Source organism: Mauremys reevesii, linkage group 6, assembly GCF_016161935.1.
Source record: "Mauremys reevesii isolate NIE-2019 linkage group 6, ASM1616193v1, whole genome shotgun sequence".
Classification (NCBI taxonomy): domain Eukaryota; kingdom Metazoa; phylum Chordata; order Testudines; family Geoemydidae; genus Mauremys; species Mauremys reevesii.
This window is the reverse complement of record NC_052628.1, coordinates 24,032,782-24,050,399: the sequence shown is the minus strand read 5'-3', so window position 1 is coordinate 24,050,399 and position 17,618 is coordinate 24,032,782. Positions and strand designations below refer to the sequence as shown.

At 43.5% G+C, this 17,618-nt stretch overlaps 1 protein-coding gene and 1 long non-coding RNA gene across 7 annotated transcripts in view; one reads left to right on the top strand and one right to left on the bottom strand.

Annotated features, from left to right (window-relative positions):
* Positions 1–17,618, bottom strand: part of IL7R (interleukin 7 receptor) — a 32,634-nt gene that overhangs the window by 7,311 nt on the left and 7,705 nt on the right. For 3 of the 6 annotated variants that reach the window (XM_039545455.1, XM_039545457.1, XM_039545460.1), the window contains 3 exons: positions 7,617–7,771; positions 5,152–5,318; positions 405–579 (listed from right to left, as the gene is read on the bottom strand). In XM_039545455.1, the coding sequence (XP_039401389.1) occupies positions 405–579; positions 5,152–5,318; positions 7,617–7,771 (497 nt within the window). Of the gene's footprint in view, positions 1–404; positions 580–5,151; positions 5,319–7,616; positions 7,772–8,688; positions 9,201–9,904; positions 9,949–17,618 lie in introns of those variants that run through there. The other 3 variants (XM_039545461.1, XM_039545458.1, XM_039545456.1) reach the window with 3 other exon arrangements.
* The window catches only part of LOC120408472, a 29,203-nt gene that overhangs the window by 3,985 nt on the left and 7,600 nt on the right, over positions 1–17,618 (top strand). The window contains exon 2 of the long non-coding RNA XR_005600714.1: positions 8,075–8,143. This is a non-coding gene — a long non-coding RNA (uncharacterized LOC120408472). The remainder of the gene's footprint in view (positions 1–8,074; positions 8,144–17,618) is intronic.

The window sequence follows — 17,618 nt, the reverse complement described above, 5'->3', positions numbered from 1 at the left end:
CATATTGTGCCACCCTGTTAGTATAACAGGATGCGCTCTGGCCCTATTGCCGCTGCTTGGAATTCAGCTGGCTTTGGGGCGTCCCCAACAGGCCCAGAACTGGGGCAGCCAGCTCCTATGTCACCCTCCCTCCAGCCTCTGGTGCAGGCAATAGTTAGGGGAATGTGAAGGGTGACGAGGTGGCTGCAGTGTGCAGCACTCTGGCTATACTCAGCGTATGGATAATCCTTGGAGGACCATTGGCAGTTGGCACAGGCAGCAGAGCTGAGGCCAAGTAGAGAATCATGAAGTCATTAGTAGCCCCTGATACTCTGCCTAGCCCCACACCTGATCTGCTGTACCAAGTGACTTGGTCAGGTTTTAGGCTTTTTGCAAACTTAAGAAAGTGGTTTCCCTTTGCTTACTTTTCTTTCTGGGTTGTTCCGCTTCAATTTGGAAGTATTCGGAGGAGCTCCATTCACTCCAGATACCCTTGAAATACTTTCCATTGGGCTTTGATCGCACTTTCACTTCATAACTTTCACCCATCTGAAGGCTTTTCCCCAGTAATTTTACCCGAAGATATTGAGACTGTATTGTCTAAACAGAGAAAGATCTGATTATTTTTTGTCAGAATGGCAAATTATATTTTTCAGATTCAGTAAGGGAAAGGTTATTTATATATAAATCATGTTTGTAGAGAAGATTTTCAGCTCTGAAACCTTTGCTATCTCATAGAGACAATTGCCCTGCTTTATGTGTGAGCGCATCCTAGTAGTAGCCCAGGGAAATGCATATGCATAGGAAAGCCATACGCAATCAATTATTCACAGGGCAGAGACTATTCCTGCAGATACTGCCCAGCCTGAGCATTTCCAAAGGGCAGCACAATAGGGCTGGAGGAATGGACTCTGCTCTTATATGACAAATTTTATTCAAAATGCTAGCTACTCAGAACATTCATACGTGAGGGCTTTGAAGCAGCCTGGAATAATTGAGCTAGTAAACAGGAGCAGCAAACAGGGGAGTTTTGCGAGGGAACGTGAAAGCCAGATACACCTAACGTTCTCTAAACATAGACTAATAAACATCCTATTCCCCACCCACCCAAACCAACCAACCAAACAAAAAAAGCTGCAGAAGTAAAACGAACGCAGGCAGAAGTCCAGCAGCAGAGTGGGGGGCTATTCAGTTTAATGCACTGAATGCAGCTTGTACAATTACCTGCCTTGTGGGCAGGTGGTGTATGTGCATTCTGTGCAAGGAGCTCATGGCTCTCAGAGACTGAATACAGGCTCTTGAAACCAGAGTGGCTGAACTGGAGGATTAGGGAGACAGAGAGGTACACAGATGAGACGTTCTGGGACACAGTAGAGTGGTCCCACCCCCAGTCAGACAGCCTCTGTGCTGTTGAGAAGGATGAAAGTCTCAGGGAAGGAGAACATCAAACTGAAGCAGAGGGAAATGATCCCATAGTTGGGACCCTCCTTCCAGATGATGCCATGGTATCCTTTTGCACTTAGGATACCTCTCTGGGGGGAGGGAATCCCAGTTATTAGGAAGAAATGGGCAATAGTATGGCAGAGTTGGTCATTGGAAATATAGATAGGTGGGTTTGCGATGACTGGGAGAACCACATGGTGAATTGTGGATCTCTCCGAGACAGACTTATGTGCAGTAATGAGGAAGAGCCAGTGGCCACAGTACACGTAAGTACTGTGGTGCAAGTAGAATCAGGGCCGGCTCCAGGTTTTTTGCTGCCCCATGCAAAAAAAAAAAGAGCTGGAGTGCTGCCACCGATGCAAAAAAAAAAAAAAAAAAAAAGCCAGACTGCTGCCCCCAAAGAGCCTGAATGCCACCCCTTGAAAAGGGCCGCCCCAAGCACATGCTTCGAACGCTGGTGCCTAGACCCAGCCCTGAGTAGAATTAATTTCTTATCAGTACGCTGCACTCATGGGAGGGACACAAATGGGGAGCACCAGCTAAACAGGGGCATGTGACCTCTCCACATGACCCCGCATGTGACTCCACCCCCACCCTGAGCCCGGGGGCCCTGTGCTTTCCCCATCCCCTCCCCATGATCCATCCCACATTACCTGGGGGGAGGGACCTCTGTCCTCCTCCTGCCACACCGGAGAATTCTGAACCGCAGGGCTCTGTGGAACCGCAGCGGCGAAAGGAGCAGAATGTGGGGCTGCTGGACGGCTCCAGCTGGCAGCTCCTCCAGCGTGGCTGTACCGCCCCAAGCCCCGCCCCTAGCCCCGCCCCCAACATTTCCATGCAGCTGCATCTCCTGAGTCCTACCTGGGGTCTGTACAGCAGGAGGACAGGGCTGTGGGCATGGCTGGGGGCGGTACAGCCACGCCAGAGGAGCTGCTGGCGTAGGGCTGACCAGCAGCCCCACATTCTGGTCCTTTCGCCATTGCAGTTCCTGGGATAGCTAGCCCAGTGGTCCCACGCTCTGCTCTCCTGGGAACTACAGTGGCAAAAGGAGCAGAACATGTCCGCCAGGCAGTCCCACACTGTCAGCTCCTCCAGCACGGCTGTACTGCCCCCAGTCCTATCCTCCGTCAGGGCTGCTGTACAGATCCCAGACAGGACTCAGGAGATGCAGCTACGTGGAAGGGCTGGGGGCAGGGCCGGGGGCGGTACTCCTCCTGTGTCTTTCCTGTGCAGAGTGCCGGCTATAAATATCTTACTGGTACAGCGCACTGGACTGGACCGCCATACTTGAACCACTGCGTATGTATCAGTGACATAGAGACAGGTAAGAGAGAGGTTGTGGAGGCCAAATTTTTATTACAAATATTTTCACTGTAAAATGATAAACAAAAGAAATAGTATTTTTCAATTCACCTCATAGAAGTACTGTAGTGCAATCTCTTTGTTGTGAAAGTACAACTTAAAATATAGATTTTTGTTTGTTGCATAACTGCACTCAAAACCAAAACAATGTAAAACTTTAGATCCTACAAGTCCACTCAGTCCTATTTCTTGTTCAGCCAATTGCTAAGATGAACAAGTTTGTTTACATTTATGGGAGATATTGCTGCCCACTTCTTATTTACAATGCCATCTGAAAGTGAGAACAGGCGTTAGCATGGCACTGTGGTAGCTGGCATTGCAAAGTATTTACATGCTAGATATGCTAAACATTCATATGCCCCTTCATACTTCAGCCACCATTCCAAAGGACATGGTTCCATGGTGATGATGCTCGTTAAAAAAATAATGTGTTAATTCAATATGTGACTGAACTCCTTGTGGGGGAGAATTGTATGTCTCCTGCTCTGTGTTTTACCCGCATTCTGCCATTTATTTCATGTTTAAGAATCTGAAGTGCCTTCCAAAATCTTGTGATGCCGGCTACAACAGTGCCATGCGAGCACCTGTTCTCACTTCTTCACACAACGCACAGTCAACCTGTGGAACTTGTCACCAGGGGATGCTGCGAAGGCCAAAAGTATAACTGGGTTAAAAAAAGAAATAGATAAGTTCATGGAGGACAGGTTCATCAGTGGTTATTAGCCAAGATGGTCAGAGATGCAACTCCATACTCTGGGTGATAAATGTCCTGTTCTGCTCACTCCCTTTGAAGCATCTGACATTGGCCACTGTTGGAAGGCAGGATACTGGGCTACATGGACCATTTGTTTGACCCAATATGGCCATTCTTGTGTTCTTTTGTTCTTAATGTATGAATACTACATGCTCTATGTTTGTCGGAGTATTGTAAAGATGTTTACTGTATGCATATATTAAGTTAATTCAATAGCTCGGTGGTCAGGAAACTACCCAGCATGCTAGATAATAGCTCAGCTAACTACTCCTTAGCACACACCCAGGACTATTAGCTACGATATGGCACTTTTGCCCCCTGGTGTGACTGGTTCAGAGACAGACAGCAGACAAAGAACTTTGGGGGGATGAAAGGACAAGCCCTGAAGAACAAGTGTGAGAGGGAAGAGCCTGCTGGGAAGAAGGCTGAATCCTAACCATAAAAGTGGGGATGTCTAGGGTAAGCTAGGTCTACATATGCTTTAGGTAAAGCAGATATGCATATAAGTCTTTTATTGTTTTAATCCTTTTGTCTTGTTATTCTGTGGTCCTATTGTCAAGAGTGAACAAAACTTTGTTTGAAGAAGGCTGTTTTGGGTCACTGTGTTATCCATTGGTCAGAGCTCCCCAAAGGAAGACTTGCAGGCCATGAAACCCAGCCAGCCCTGGTGAGCTATCACAGTCAGCCCACAGGGGGCTGTAGCCCAGGGCCTAGTCTGAGAGTCAGAGAATCACAGAATTCTGCCCCAGAGAGGAGAAGATTGTGAGGCCTAAGATCTGGAGGCAGTGCACTCAGAAGAGACCAGAACAAGGAACGGAGGTGCAGCTAGCTCAGAACCATGACAGCATATTTAATAATAATTAATAGTTAATAATAATAAATTAATAATCATATACTATAATAATAGCTCTCTAATTCATGTATGTCTTTCATCACAAAATATCTCAAAGAGAGTTGTAAATTTAGCAAGCCAATATTTAGCTATATTATCTACTGGTTTCAATGTATCAGTCTTGCTCCAAAGCTCTGGTTGCGCTATATGCTTTATACAAGTGCATACAAAAGAACCAGTGGATTAATAACTGTTTTCAGTTTCTCCCTGCAGCCCACTCTGTCAATTATTACCGATTCCTGCACCGGCTCAGCTGTGCTGCCCAACAGACTCAGAATCTGTGCTGGACAGTAATGGGGCCCTGTATTCCCTTTCGTCCAAATCACAATCTAGCCCACTGTAATTGTACACATTTAAATATGGTAATGAACAGCATACATCTAACGTTACCTATCTATTGATCACAATTACTAATATTTAGCACTGATGTCACACTTTCTATTTTCATTGCAATAAGCATGAATTAATTAATTAATTAATCCAAGACAATCCCTGTGAAGGAAGTATTGTAAGTGGTCTAATGGATTCCGACCATTTTCAATCATTATCAGCCTGGAATGGATTTGAAATGACAACCTAGAAGTGAAACAATCTAATAACAATTACTGCGCTTTCCCAAGTTTTCAGCTAAGGGACAATAGAAATGAAGTACATTTTATGCATATATTATTAGTACTTCTACTAACATAGACTTAAGCAATTAGTAAGAAAATCACTATACATTTTCACTTACTCCCCAAGTCCCGTTTTCCTGCCGATAGGCTGTTTCGTGTATTAATTTGTCCTTTAGATATTTCTTCTCTGAATGCGGTGTCATGTATTGAATAAAATACTCGTTTGCATCCTTTCGGAATGTGATATTTATGCCAAATGGAGTCTCAGGCTTAACTGTAAATGATGATAAGGGGAAAACAAGTCAATGTATCACACAGGGAACAGTAACCTTAATGTGTAACTAGCTAATAAGTCAATATGTTTATTTTAAAAAGACTTCAAAACAACTGCTCAGAAGTTCTCACTTCCTCCAGGGAATCATCCCGGCACCTGGCTGGCCCAGCATTGGGGAAATGCAATGGTGAGCTTCATGTCAGCTTTGTACTTCCTTCCAGAGCTGTGCTGTGTGCTTCTCAGTTGTAGCTGAGAATCTGGCATTGTAACTGGTGTTATGAGTAGAGATAATGCCCCATTGCACTGTAACATCGAATCATTGGAAAGTAATTCCAAAACACGCAACAGTCAAGTGTGAGCTTTACCTGATCAACGTCATGAGATTGTGTCTCCTCTCCAGATTTTGAAATACCACATAATTTCAATAAAGAATATGTCATAAATTGCTATGCCTGTCTCTTCTGCTGTAAGTATAACTGTACTTGTGGCTTCTCTGTCCATTAGTGACAGCCTTGCAGTTATGCAGGCAGTGTGAAGTGACAAAGTATTCTAAAGTATAAGGTGAAAAAGATCTATATCTAACCAGGGCTACTCAAGCACAATGGGAAAGTTTGACTCTTCGATCAAAATTCCTTTTGCTGATCTCAAAGCTTCAGTACTCTTTCTGGCCAATTTCCTTGTTTTTGCTGGAATTAAAAGTTATATATTTTTTAATATGACTTTGATGGGAGCAGGATTGGAGCCAGTCCTGATAGCAGCCTGAGAAGCGGCAGTTTCTGTCCCAGCCTGGACCTTACTCAGACAGATTATGCAGTTCTCTCACTGATATCACTTGGGGCTTGTACTCACTAGAAAATGAGGTCGTTGTGTAATAACATGACCTCATTCTCTAGTGAAGCCAGGAGGGGACAGACCTTAATTAGACTTAGCAGAAGCCCACCACTAAGCATGCTAAGAACTGCCTAATAAATTCTTAATTTTTAACTCTTTCCCCCCATAATTATCTGGGAGACTCTGCCAGTGTGGACTGGTCATATACCAAATTTGGAGATGTTCTCATGTAACTGTTTTCATGGTATGGATGAGCGTTAATATTTTTACAAGGGTTTTATAAAAAAAAAAGTTATTCTCCACCCCACCCCCACACACTATGCATAAAAGAAAAATTAGGAAAGGGAACGCTCTCAAACGGTTCATAAACAATTTACCCCGGGGCTAAGGCCAAGCATGGAAAGTTTCAGACTCAAAGGAGAATATTTCAGAATGATATGCAGGCATATGAATAATAGGGACATCTGACCAAAATTTTACTTTAAACCCCTTATCTTTCAGAAGAAAGTCTGCCCTACCCATTATTTGCAGAGCCTTGGAATTAAACACACTTAAGTGCTTTCTCATACACCACTGTGCAGAGTGTGGCGTATAAAGCTGAACAGACTAGAATAGAAGTGAATTCAAGAATCAAGGGTCCTCCCCTGAGAACAGTCTGATAAGGTGCCCCAGATATTTAAGGGACTGTTAGCTTGAGTGAATCAAATAATCTTAACTGTACCAACGGCGCATGGGGAAAGAGGCCGGTTTCTCAGGAAGCTAGGCTCCAAATCATTACAGCTCAATACCATAACCTTGAATTGCATCTGGAACCAAACAGGAAGCCAATACAGAATATGGAATACTATTGTAACGTGCTTCTGACTGCCAACTCCACTAGAGTAGTTGGACTACTGCACTTTGCACTAGTTGGAGTCTCTAGGTGATCTCCAAGCACATCTGTGTGTACAGTGCATTACAGAATTCCATGCGGAGTTGATAAAACAAGGATAACTGCAGGAAGGCAAGCATCCCAATTGGTTACTGTCATTGCACCAACCTCAGATGGAAGAAAGGCACTTGGTCACTGGAGCCACCCTGGACTGTAGGAGAAATTGATCATCCAACAACAGCCCTAAACGGCATAACTTCTTGGCAAAGGAGGACAAACCTTTTAAGAGCAGCCTGGGCTATCCACAAGTCTCTCCAGTTATGGGGTAGATTAAAAGCAAAGTAGAATAGGCCAGCACCTAAGCCCCCTATTCTAAACACAGTTCAATCATGTTTAGTTTTGGGGGGAGGGATTGGTAAGGAATATCCACATATTTTCTGGATTTAGGGCCACAAATTACTGTAACTCACCATGTCTTGATCCCTCAACCAGCCACCATTTCCTCCATTTTATCTGGAGTGAATGTTGGTTTTTGCACCAATTTTTCCCTAATAATTTAGACTTCTTAATACTGTGTAAAGCACTTGGCATCTTACCAATATGGGTTACTTCCACACTCCTGCAGTATGGTCTGTTTGACTCAAGGACCACACAAACGTCCTTAGGCGAGAGGATTCCGTAGAAATATAAAAAATATGTGCCTTCCTGTTTCTCCATAGTCGAACATATACGCTTTTCAATGATGGTGCTGCTGTTGATTCAACATGACAGAGTTAGTTTCTTCTCAATCATAATTAAAAAAAATCTTAAATATTTTCCCAGTGATCTTTGAGGTCAGATTTTCAGGTTCCAAGCACATCTAGGTCTACAGAGCAGAACACAAGCTAAATCCTGCAGGCACCTACTAAGCCCTTAGTGAAGTGGTTGCAATCAAGTATCATTTCTTTGAAAGGGATAATACACAATAGTAAGTAATTTTGTAATATTGGTTTGAACAATCGGGCCCTACAATGGGGCTTTTAAAATCCATTCTTTGTTGTTTATTTCAATACAGCTAATAAAGATAACAAAGAAAAGAAAGGTCTCTAACCTAGAGAGAACCATTATCAAATTATACAACAAGGTAGGTAAGAGCCAAACTTCTTCATTATTAAGGGCAAAGAATAGTATAACAAAGACAATTGTTAACTGGTTAAGGAGATTTGCCTGTGTAGTTATGTAATAATAATGCTATTTTTGTTATTCACCCCCAGTGTGGGGTTCATTATCAAGTAAAATCTTAAAATAATCTCCAGAATTATTCCTTTTTGGGATGAGGAAAGGGAGAAGCAGGAAAGAAAGAGGAGTGTTGAAAGAGGACCAAATTAAAACCTGAAAGGTAAGTAAAAGAGGAGAGAAATGATAGGTCGGAGAGGGGGAAATAGGGAAAAGAAAACAGAGGGAGGGGATGGGTTGAGGAAAATGGGAGGGGCTTAGGGCCTCAAGGAGACTGCAAAAACAAAAAGGTTGCATTAATGAGAAAGTTCATAGATTATTCCCATTTTTCCAAATTATAGATCCACAAACTTATCTTGGTTGTTTCTATTGGAAAACTTGTTTTGTTCCACTGTCACCAGGCTGAATAAGTGAGAGTACCATTCTTTGATAGCTGGCACACTTGGGACTTACTTCTGTCATTGTAGAATTACATTGTAGAAATTGACCTAAATATTTATCTCTGTCCAAAGAAGATGGATGAGAGGGCAATCTCATAGTATGTGGTTTAAGTTACAGCCTTCTGCATTGCAGCACCAGCATTTGTCAGAGTTGGCTGCACTGGACCTGAAACATCTACTTGGAGTCTAGTGGATCCTCCAAATGATTTTCTGATGGATCAATCCTAATCCCAAATCCAGTGAGCAATGCTTTGTGGTGGAACTGATTTCACTGAGTGTTGGTAAGGGAAATAGATAGCTCATGTTCCCATTGCTTTTTAATATTGCCACTGCTGATTGCCAACTTGCTTCATAGATAGAAATATAGACTGGCCAACGGCATGGGTAGGTAGTGTTACTTTTTCAGGAAGCCCTATGGGTTGGGGATCTGGTGCTGCAAAAGCAGGTAGGCCAAACTGGTGGTGTAGAGCAGGTTTAAGTAGAAGCTGTTGCCATTCCTTCTTTGGCTCCAGATGAGATTTTTCCCTAAGGTGAGGAAAAAGCATGAAGGGATCATTTTTAGTTATGTGGTTTATGTTCAAAATCTCTTTGTTAATCCAATGAGGCAACAGAATGCATCTACAGGCAATTAAAATGTTGGCATTACCCCAAACTGAAGACTCTCAATGTCAGAAGGAATGACACTTAAACTTAGAAGCAACCAGATACCACACTTTCTTAGAGGCCAAAATTGTGACAGATTTCTCCGTAAGGTTTTCCTCTAACTACACCCATTGGTAGAATTTGGATAACTGTACATTAATATCTTGATTGGTGAGTATCCAGCCTGACTTGAGCGAACTGAGGGGATTTTAGCTTTTAGTGAGTTTGCTCCAAGTCTATGCACTAATAATTTCCCAGCTTTATTGCCTGATTTCCAGTATGTCTGTTTTAATCTTAACAAAGCAAATTCAGCCTGAGCTGCAGGTGTTCTCATTGGTTTAAAAGAAAAATTGTATTTCTCCCTTCACAAAGTTTTTAAATTGTGTGTCTACTAGTAAAGAGGAGTTTAACCACCATCTTCTGGCAGCCTGCAGCTTTTCAGGAGATGAGAGCTGCAATGGCAAAGGTGCATGATCAGAGATCATAATCACTTTTATTTCATTGTTAATAACAGAGCTCACCAAGCCACTTGTTACCAATCTGTGAGTATGTGGAATGCAGAGGTGAGAAAAAGGTGTAATCTCTACCTGTAGAGTGCTGCAGTCTCCGTATACTATGTACACCTGGTTCTTCTATCTGGGCATTAATGGTCTGCATAGCAGAGAATTGGGATGGTTGGGGTCTGCTCAATCTGTCCAAAAGCAAGTCTAATGCTTTATTGAAGTCCCCTTCTATAATCAAATTTTTTAGGGAGGAGTCAATTAATCCTGAAAATAATTGATTGAGAAAGGAGGGATCATCTTTGTTGGAGGCATATAGGATTGTATGTAACATTAGAAATACAAACTTCAACAAGTAAGGGTGTTCCCTCAGTGTCGTTATCAGTTGGTAGGGTTTGTGTGTGCAGTTTTTTATTTTACAAGATTGACACCCCCAAGATCTGGTTGAGTAATTTCAAAAAAACGCCTTCACCAGTCCACACTTTCTAAAATCTTTTCAGCCTCAGACTCAGTGAGGTGTGTTTCCTGGAGGCGATATCAGCTTTCAACTTTCTTAAGCGAGACAATTATTTTCCTTTTTACCAAATCCTTTTATGTTTCAAGAAACACTTTAAACTAAATTAGCCATAGGTACTCACATAGGTAAGTATCCCAACAAACATCTTATGCCATACTCACTGAGACCAAAGGGTACAGCTAGGATGAGGACTCCAGTGTGAAGGGTATTTGGGGAGTTCATAAGGAGTTCAGAGGGAAAAGAGAAGCTAGAGTGGCAAGAGGTTAAATGGATAAGAAAGAGTTGATAGGAGGTAGGACAAGGGGGCAGGGGGTGTAAGAAAAGGCAAAGGTACGAGAAAGCAGTGCCCTTGAGTCAGGGTGGGATAATAGATCAGGAAGTTAGAGAAGGGGAAGCCCAAACAACCCCATCCCCTCTGCCCCAAGTTGAATGCAAAATACATCAATATTTCCAACTACTCTCTCCTGCAAAAGGCAGGGATGGGAGAGAGGTGATGAACATCTCAGAGTACATTTTAATAGGGTTTCTGGGCTAAAATCCACATATAACTATGCATCGGATGTTAGAGTCTAACGAGACAGATATCTGCTTGGGGATCCACTGGAATAATATGAGAGGTGGGAAACAAGAAGAAACTACTCCACCATCTCTTCTAGACAAATGGGTCCAAAATCTCAGTGTACGACCTTCCAATGGCCGGCTCTTTAAAGAGCCATAAGAATTGAAATATTTCTCTCATCCTTGGGTATGTCACCAAATATCAACACCTGTAATTTAAACTGAATACATTACTGGCATGCTGTTCTTAAAAACACTATGAATAAGACAAAGAGACAGCAACCCTCCCCCCCCCGCCACTCTCCCTCCCCCCAATAAATAAATAAATAACCTATGAAAAACCAAACCATTATTCGAAATGGAGACAGGAGATTTGGCTTGATAAATGACCAATCCCAATTTGAACAGTTTGTTAGGCAAATCAATCACCTCCAGTGTCTCAGTGAGAGAATACAGTGACTGTCTCCGCTGGGTTCTTGCTCAGAGGGATTTGGTGTGTTGATCTGAGTATGTGAATGTCCAGTGGCTCTGCCTGGCTTTACATATGGGAAAGATGGAGGATATGGAGGGTGCAAAGCTGATGTGGGACCTTCTCCCAATCCTTTTGCTTCTGGTGACAACAACCCAGCAACACAAGGGTTGAATAGCAAAGGAAAATCGCATGGCCACGTAAATTTGTCTGTTTAATTATATGGAGGCAATATAGTTTTCTGCTTCTGCTGGTTTGGAGAAGCCAAGTTGTTGGCCAGCCTGCTTGATTTTAAAAATAGCTGGGAAGGCTATAAAATAGGTCAGTCCTTTCTCCTTGACCATCTTCCTTGACATATTGAACAGGGCTCTTTGTTTAACTCCAGCTCAGCTGTAGTTGGGAAATATTATTTTATGCCCATTACAACTCAGGTTTCCTTTTTCTCTGGCTTTTTAAAGGTTGGATTATTGCACCTTGTATATTAGGAATCTGAATATAAATCCCATGGGTTTGGCATTAGCTGAAGGTTTGGGGGCTAGGGAGTGGAGAGGTCTTTCTATGTTCAGCTTTGTATCAAGGTATAAGGAAAGAATCTGAAGTAGGGTCTTAGACAGTAATTCTATTGGCCTGCACTTTTCCACTTCCAGAGGGAGCCTGACCACCCTCAAATTAGTTTTGCTGGACCAGTCCTCCTGATCACTGATTCTATATTAAGTATCAGAGGGGTAGCCGTGTTAGTCTGGATCTGTAAAAGCAACAAAGAATCCTGTGGCACCTTATAGACTAACAGACGTTTTGCAGCATGAGCTTTCGTGGGTGAATACCCACTTCTTCGGATGCAATTTCCACTGCTTGCATCCGAAGAAGTGGGTATTCACCCACGAAAGCTCATGCTGCAAAACGTCTGTTAGTCTATAAGGTGCCACGGGACTCTTTGCTGATTCTATATTGTAGCTTTTGGATCAGATATTGTTGCTCTAGTGATCCTAACAGAGTCCATATTGTCTTCTAAGATACATATTCTAGTTCTGCCTCCTTGTTCCTGGAGGTTAGCCTCTGCAAACTGACTTAATGTGCTGCAGTTGTGGCTTTAATTTCAGGATTAATTTAATGCTCTGGTAGGTTCTGTTCTTTAGATGTCTCCTTTAGCCTTTTATAGACTTGATCTAGGCCTACTGGGGACCCTCTTCCTGGGCCATGCTGCCCTGCACGGGCTGTTAAGACAGCCTCTGTTTCTTTGCTATTTGTGGGGAGTTTGGAGAGGGAAAGGGGTGTGTTTGTGTCAAAATTGGATCGCTTTGATGTTAAACAACAAGATTAACCATCCAGAGACAAAAACAGTGGCCTTAGTATAGTGGATGTTGATGGATTTTACTGTGGCTGAGCAGGAGCTCTAGATCTAGGCAGCTATTTTCCCCTGCTGGCTCCCAGAATCTCACACTGACATCCCTTATTAAGGGCCAGATTCATAAGAACATAAGAACGGCCATACTGAGTCAGACCAAAGGTCCATCAAGCCCAGTATCCTGTCGTCAGACAGTGGCCAATGCCAGGTGCCCCAGAGGGAATGAACAGAACAGGCAATCATCAAATGATCCATCCCCTGTCATCCATTCCCAGCTTCTTACAAACAGAGGCTTGGGATACCATCCCTGCCCATCCTGGCTAATAGCCATTGACAGACCTATCCTCCATGAATTTATCTAGTTCTTTTTTGAACCCTATTATAGTCTTAGCCTTCACAACATCCTCTGGCAAGGAGTTCCACAGGTTCACTGTGTGTTGTGTGAAAAAATCTTTTCTTTTGTTTGTTTTAAACCTGCTGCTTACCTTTATTTATATGAACTGCAGTGAGACTCCTTGTGGAATAAGGTACTATGTCATGTAAATAATGGGCTCACAATATGGCCATTGTTTTTTAATTCTGGTTCCATGGGTGTACTGATCAAGTGGTACGTCTGTGAAATCACATTAGGAGTGATGGGGCTGTGTAAGGAAAACCGAGGAGAGATTTTATCATTTAATTTGAGATGTTTGTGTTAAAATAACTTTGTTTTTTAAAAGTACATTTTATCTCAATTTAAAAATACACTTCAGATGAGCCTTGTGGTGGCTGATCCAATTTAAGTCAATGGCAAAACTTCCCATTGATGGCAGCAGAAGTAGAATCACCATGTTAATTAAATGATAACAAATGAGGGGAAAAGTTACATGGCACTGTTTCACTTCAACATGCTCCTCTATCCATGACAACCACAGCTGACATGACCACAATTTAAAACCAACAATTTAAGATCAATACATTTATAACAACAGGGGAGAAGAAAGTAAACAGAGAATCACTGATTTCTGTCAGGAGCTGGCTGTGATCACACTTTTTAGAACCACATCTAATTATCTGTGCAGTTCACAGCTCAACAAAATCACAGAATGTAGGGATGTATTACAAGTGGAAAATGAGCACAGACTGGAGATTTTAAAGGATGGACATAGATGAAAGAATCTGTGGAAGACAGAAGAACAGTGGAGGAAGGGAGGGTTGATGTGCTATATCACAATGAAAATGCACTGCATAAAATAGGAAGTTTAGTCCAGGATATTGGAACTTGGAAAAAATGTGTCACAGAGTGGCTGGCCCCTTTAAGAGGGAGTGGAGTCCCATGCACCAGTGACTGGTCAGCTGCCTCCTGATTGGGTTTTAAAAGAGGGCACCTGGGTCAGGAGATTGCTGTCTGACACCAGAGACAGAGCCACAGAAGATCTGAACTCTCATAGAATATCAGAGTTGGAAGGGACCTAGTTAAATGCTGCTCAAAGCAGGACCCATCCCTAGATGCATTTTTGCCCTTGATCCCTAAATGGCTCCCTCAAGCATTAGAGCTCACAACCTGGGGTTTAGTAGGCCAATGCTCAAACTACTGAGCTATCCCTCCCCCCCAACTCTGAGGCTAGCTAGAGCAGAACTAGGGATGAGAACTGAGCTGAGACTCAAAGCTGGAAACACCTGACAAGGAGAAGGCCTGGACACTGGCCCTAGGCAAAAGGGGAAGATCCTGCTTGGTCAGTGGAAGCAAGAGGGTGGACCCTGGAGGGATGTGCCCTGAGCAAGGCTCGGACTCAGGCAGGGAGGCCTGGGGGGAGCATGTAGGGTAAAAGCCTGAGTAGAGGGGGGTGGGAGGAGGCCCAGAAAGAGGGGTCAGTTCTTGAAAGTTGTTCCCTGAATAGGGTTGGACTCACAGGCAGGAAGGTCTCAGCCGATACAAAAACTTGAGACATCCAAGATGATCCTGAGCCCATACAGCTGGACTGCTGGAGGCGTATACTGAGCACCCTGACAGATTGCCTGGGACAGCTACCTCAAAAAAGGGAATATGCTGGGAAAACCTGAGTTGGTGGCACCCCTAAGTGGAACTCTGGGGAGATCTCTTGTAGGGGGATGTGGTAATAGTCAGAAGACTGGTCACTCTTTGGCAGTAAGGCCTGGTCAATGAAGCCCTAGCTCAGGGCAAAAGAAACAGGGAACACAATGCTGCCATTGAGTCTTGGGTGAGGGACCTGGAGGTGCTGTCCCTGAAGAGGGGACTGGAAAAACTGTTTATGTTTATTGAGAATGGTTTTACTACAAGGGTTTTGGGGTGAATTACTGCACTGGTGTCTGTCAATATGTTATGCCCAGAGGTGGGCTTTCTATTGGACATTGAGAGACTCTGTTCATGGGCAGAAGAAAGGGGAAACTGAGGCAGGGCATATGTCTGTCATACAACTGATGATAAAGATGGTTATGAGAAAAAGCTTCCCTAATTTAACAAACAGGAGCGGCTCTAGCTTTTTTGCTGCCCCAAGCACGGCAGGCAGGCTGCCTTCGGCGGCTTGCCTGTGGGAGATCCCCGGTCCCGTGGATTCGGTGGCTTGCCTGTGGGATGTCCGCTAGTCCTACAGCTTTGGCGTACCCACCACCGAAATGCTGCTGAATCTGCGGGACCGGCAGACCTCCCACAGGCTTATAATCTATAATCTACTGAGTGTGGTCATCCTATTTGTATGAATGTATCATTCTTGTATCTGAAGCTAGAAATATTATTCTAAAGTCCTATTGTAATTATGCAAAGTGTGGGCCATTAATGGTGGTTTAGAATCTTGATGGCTCCCATTGACCAGAACAATTGGTTGTAAATGGCTCTGTTTACTTGTAAGCCTTCCTGTGTTCATCTGAGTCAGGCCAGAAAGAATGGAGGCTTGCGGTCTCACAGGACATGTGACCATGTCACCTGGTACTGGGATCCATCTTAAACCTGGTGCTTTTTTATTTAGAAGGAAGGGTGGAAACCCAAAGTGAGACAAAGGAGTCCCATCTTGTGCCAAATATATAAAGGGGGATGGAACAGAACAAAGGGGTTGCCAGTCATGAGAAATCCCCTAGTGACCACCTGAGCAGGAGCTAACAAGAACTGTACCAGGGGAAAAGATTGGGCCCAGACTAAGAAGGAATCTAGTCTGCGAAAGTATCAGAGGAGTAGCCGTGTTAGTCTGGAGCTGTAAAAAGCAACAAAGAGTCCCGTGGCACCTTATAGACTAACAGACATATTGGAGCATAAGCTTTTGTGGGTAAATACCCACTTCGTCAGACCCACATGCATCTGACGAAGTGGGTATTCACCCACGAAAGCTCATGTTCCAATATGTCTGTTAGTCTATAAGGTGCCACAGGACTCTTTGTTGCTTTTCAGTCTGTGAAAGAAAGTTACTGGAACATCTCTGAGGGTGAGATTTACCTGTATTCAGTTTCTTAATGTATTAGACTTAGACTTGCGTGTTTTGTTTTATTTTGTTTGGTAACTGACTTTGCTGTGACTGTTATTACTTGAAAGCACTTAAATTCTACTTTTATACTTAATAAAATCATTTTTGGTTATTAATTAACCCAGAATAAATGATTAATACTTGGGGGAGCAAACAACTGTGCATCTCTCTCTATCAGTTTTATAGAGCGTGGACAATTTATGAGTTTACCCCGTATAAGCTTTATACAGAGTAAAAAGGATTTATTTGGGGTTTGGATCCCATTGGGAACTGGTATCTGGGTGCTGGAAATAGGTGATTTGCTGAGCAGTTTTTGGTTAAAGTCTGCAGCTTTGGGGCTGTGGACCAGACCCTGGGTCTGTGTTGCAGCAGGCTAGCCTGTCTGGCTCAACAAGGCAGGGTTCTGGAATCCCAAGCTGGCAGGGGAAATGGGTTCAGAGGTAATTCCAGCATGTCAGGTGACAGCCTCAAGGAGGTCTCTGTGACCGAACCTGTCACAAGGAGAACAAACTTGATCAAGCTACAGTATGAGATACAGTTCTGAAGCTACAAAATAATTTGGCAAACCAACAGTCTGTTAGGTGTTGAAGGTCATGGCAGACGTCATTGGAATATTATTTCCAGCAGACTCTTTGAAGTCATGCAGCATTAATGATCATTATGTATGTAGGAAACAAGAAAATACAATGTACATTACTAGACTTTTCTTATTAATGAAATAAGTTAATGAACCTCCATTTTCTAAAATGATACTTTTTAATCTAATTATTTCCATGTATAGGAAACACCATGTGTGACAAAATGGGACTGTTCTTAATGTTTCCTCTGAGTACTGTAAGGGTGCCTCAGTTTCCCCTATGCATTTCTTAAGTCTCTAGGTGGTGGAATAAGGGGGTGTAATTGTTGCAGAGCAAAAGGTCAGTGTACATAAACGGCTGACACTCTGTCTCCTGGCAACTAATGGCCAGGGCCCTTCCTCCCCTGCAAGGTGGTAGCTAAAGATGTTGGAGAACAAAGGAATCAGGTGACCTCCTGGCCCAGGAAAGGAACAAAGCAAAGGAGGAGGGGCTAGCTGGGGATGAGGAGTGAAGCACAGATATGGGTGTCTGTCTCACTGCCCTCCAAAATGGACCCGGCTGAGGGGTCCTGTTCTCTGTACCTACAAGCTCTGTTTTAGACCGTGTTCCTGTCATCTAATAAACCTCTGTTTTATTGACTGGCTAAGAGTCAAGTCTGACTGCGAAGTGGGGGTGCAGGACCCTCTGGCTTCCCCAGGACCCTGCCTGGGTGGGCTTGCTGTGGGAATCACACGGAGGGGCAGAGGATGCTGAATGCTCCAAGGTCAGACCCAGGAAGGTGAAGCCGTGTGAGCGTCTTGCCTTGAAGACAGTTCGCTCGCAGGGAGGAGACTTCACCAGAGTCCTGACTGGCTTCATAGGGAGCAGTTCCAAAGCATC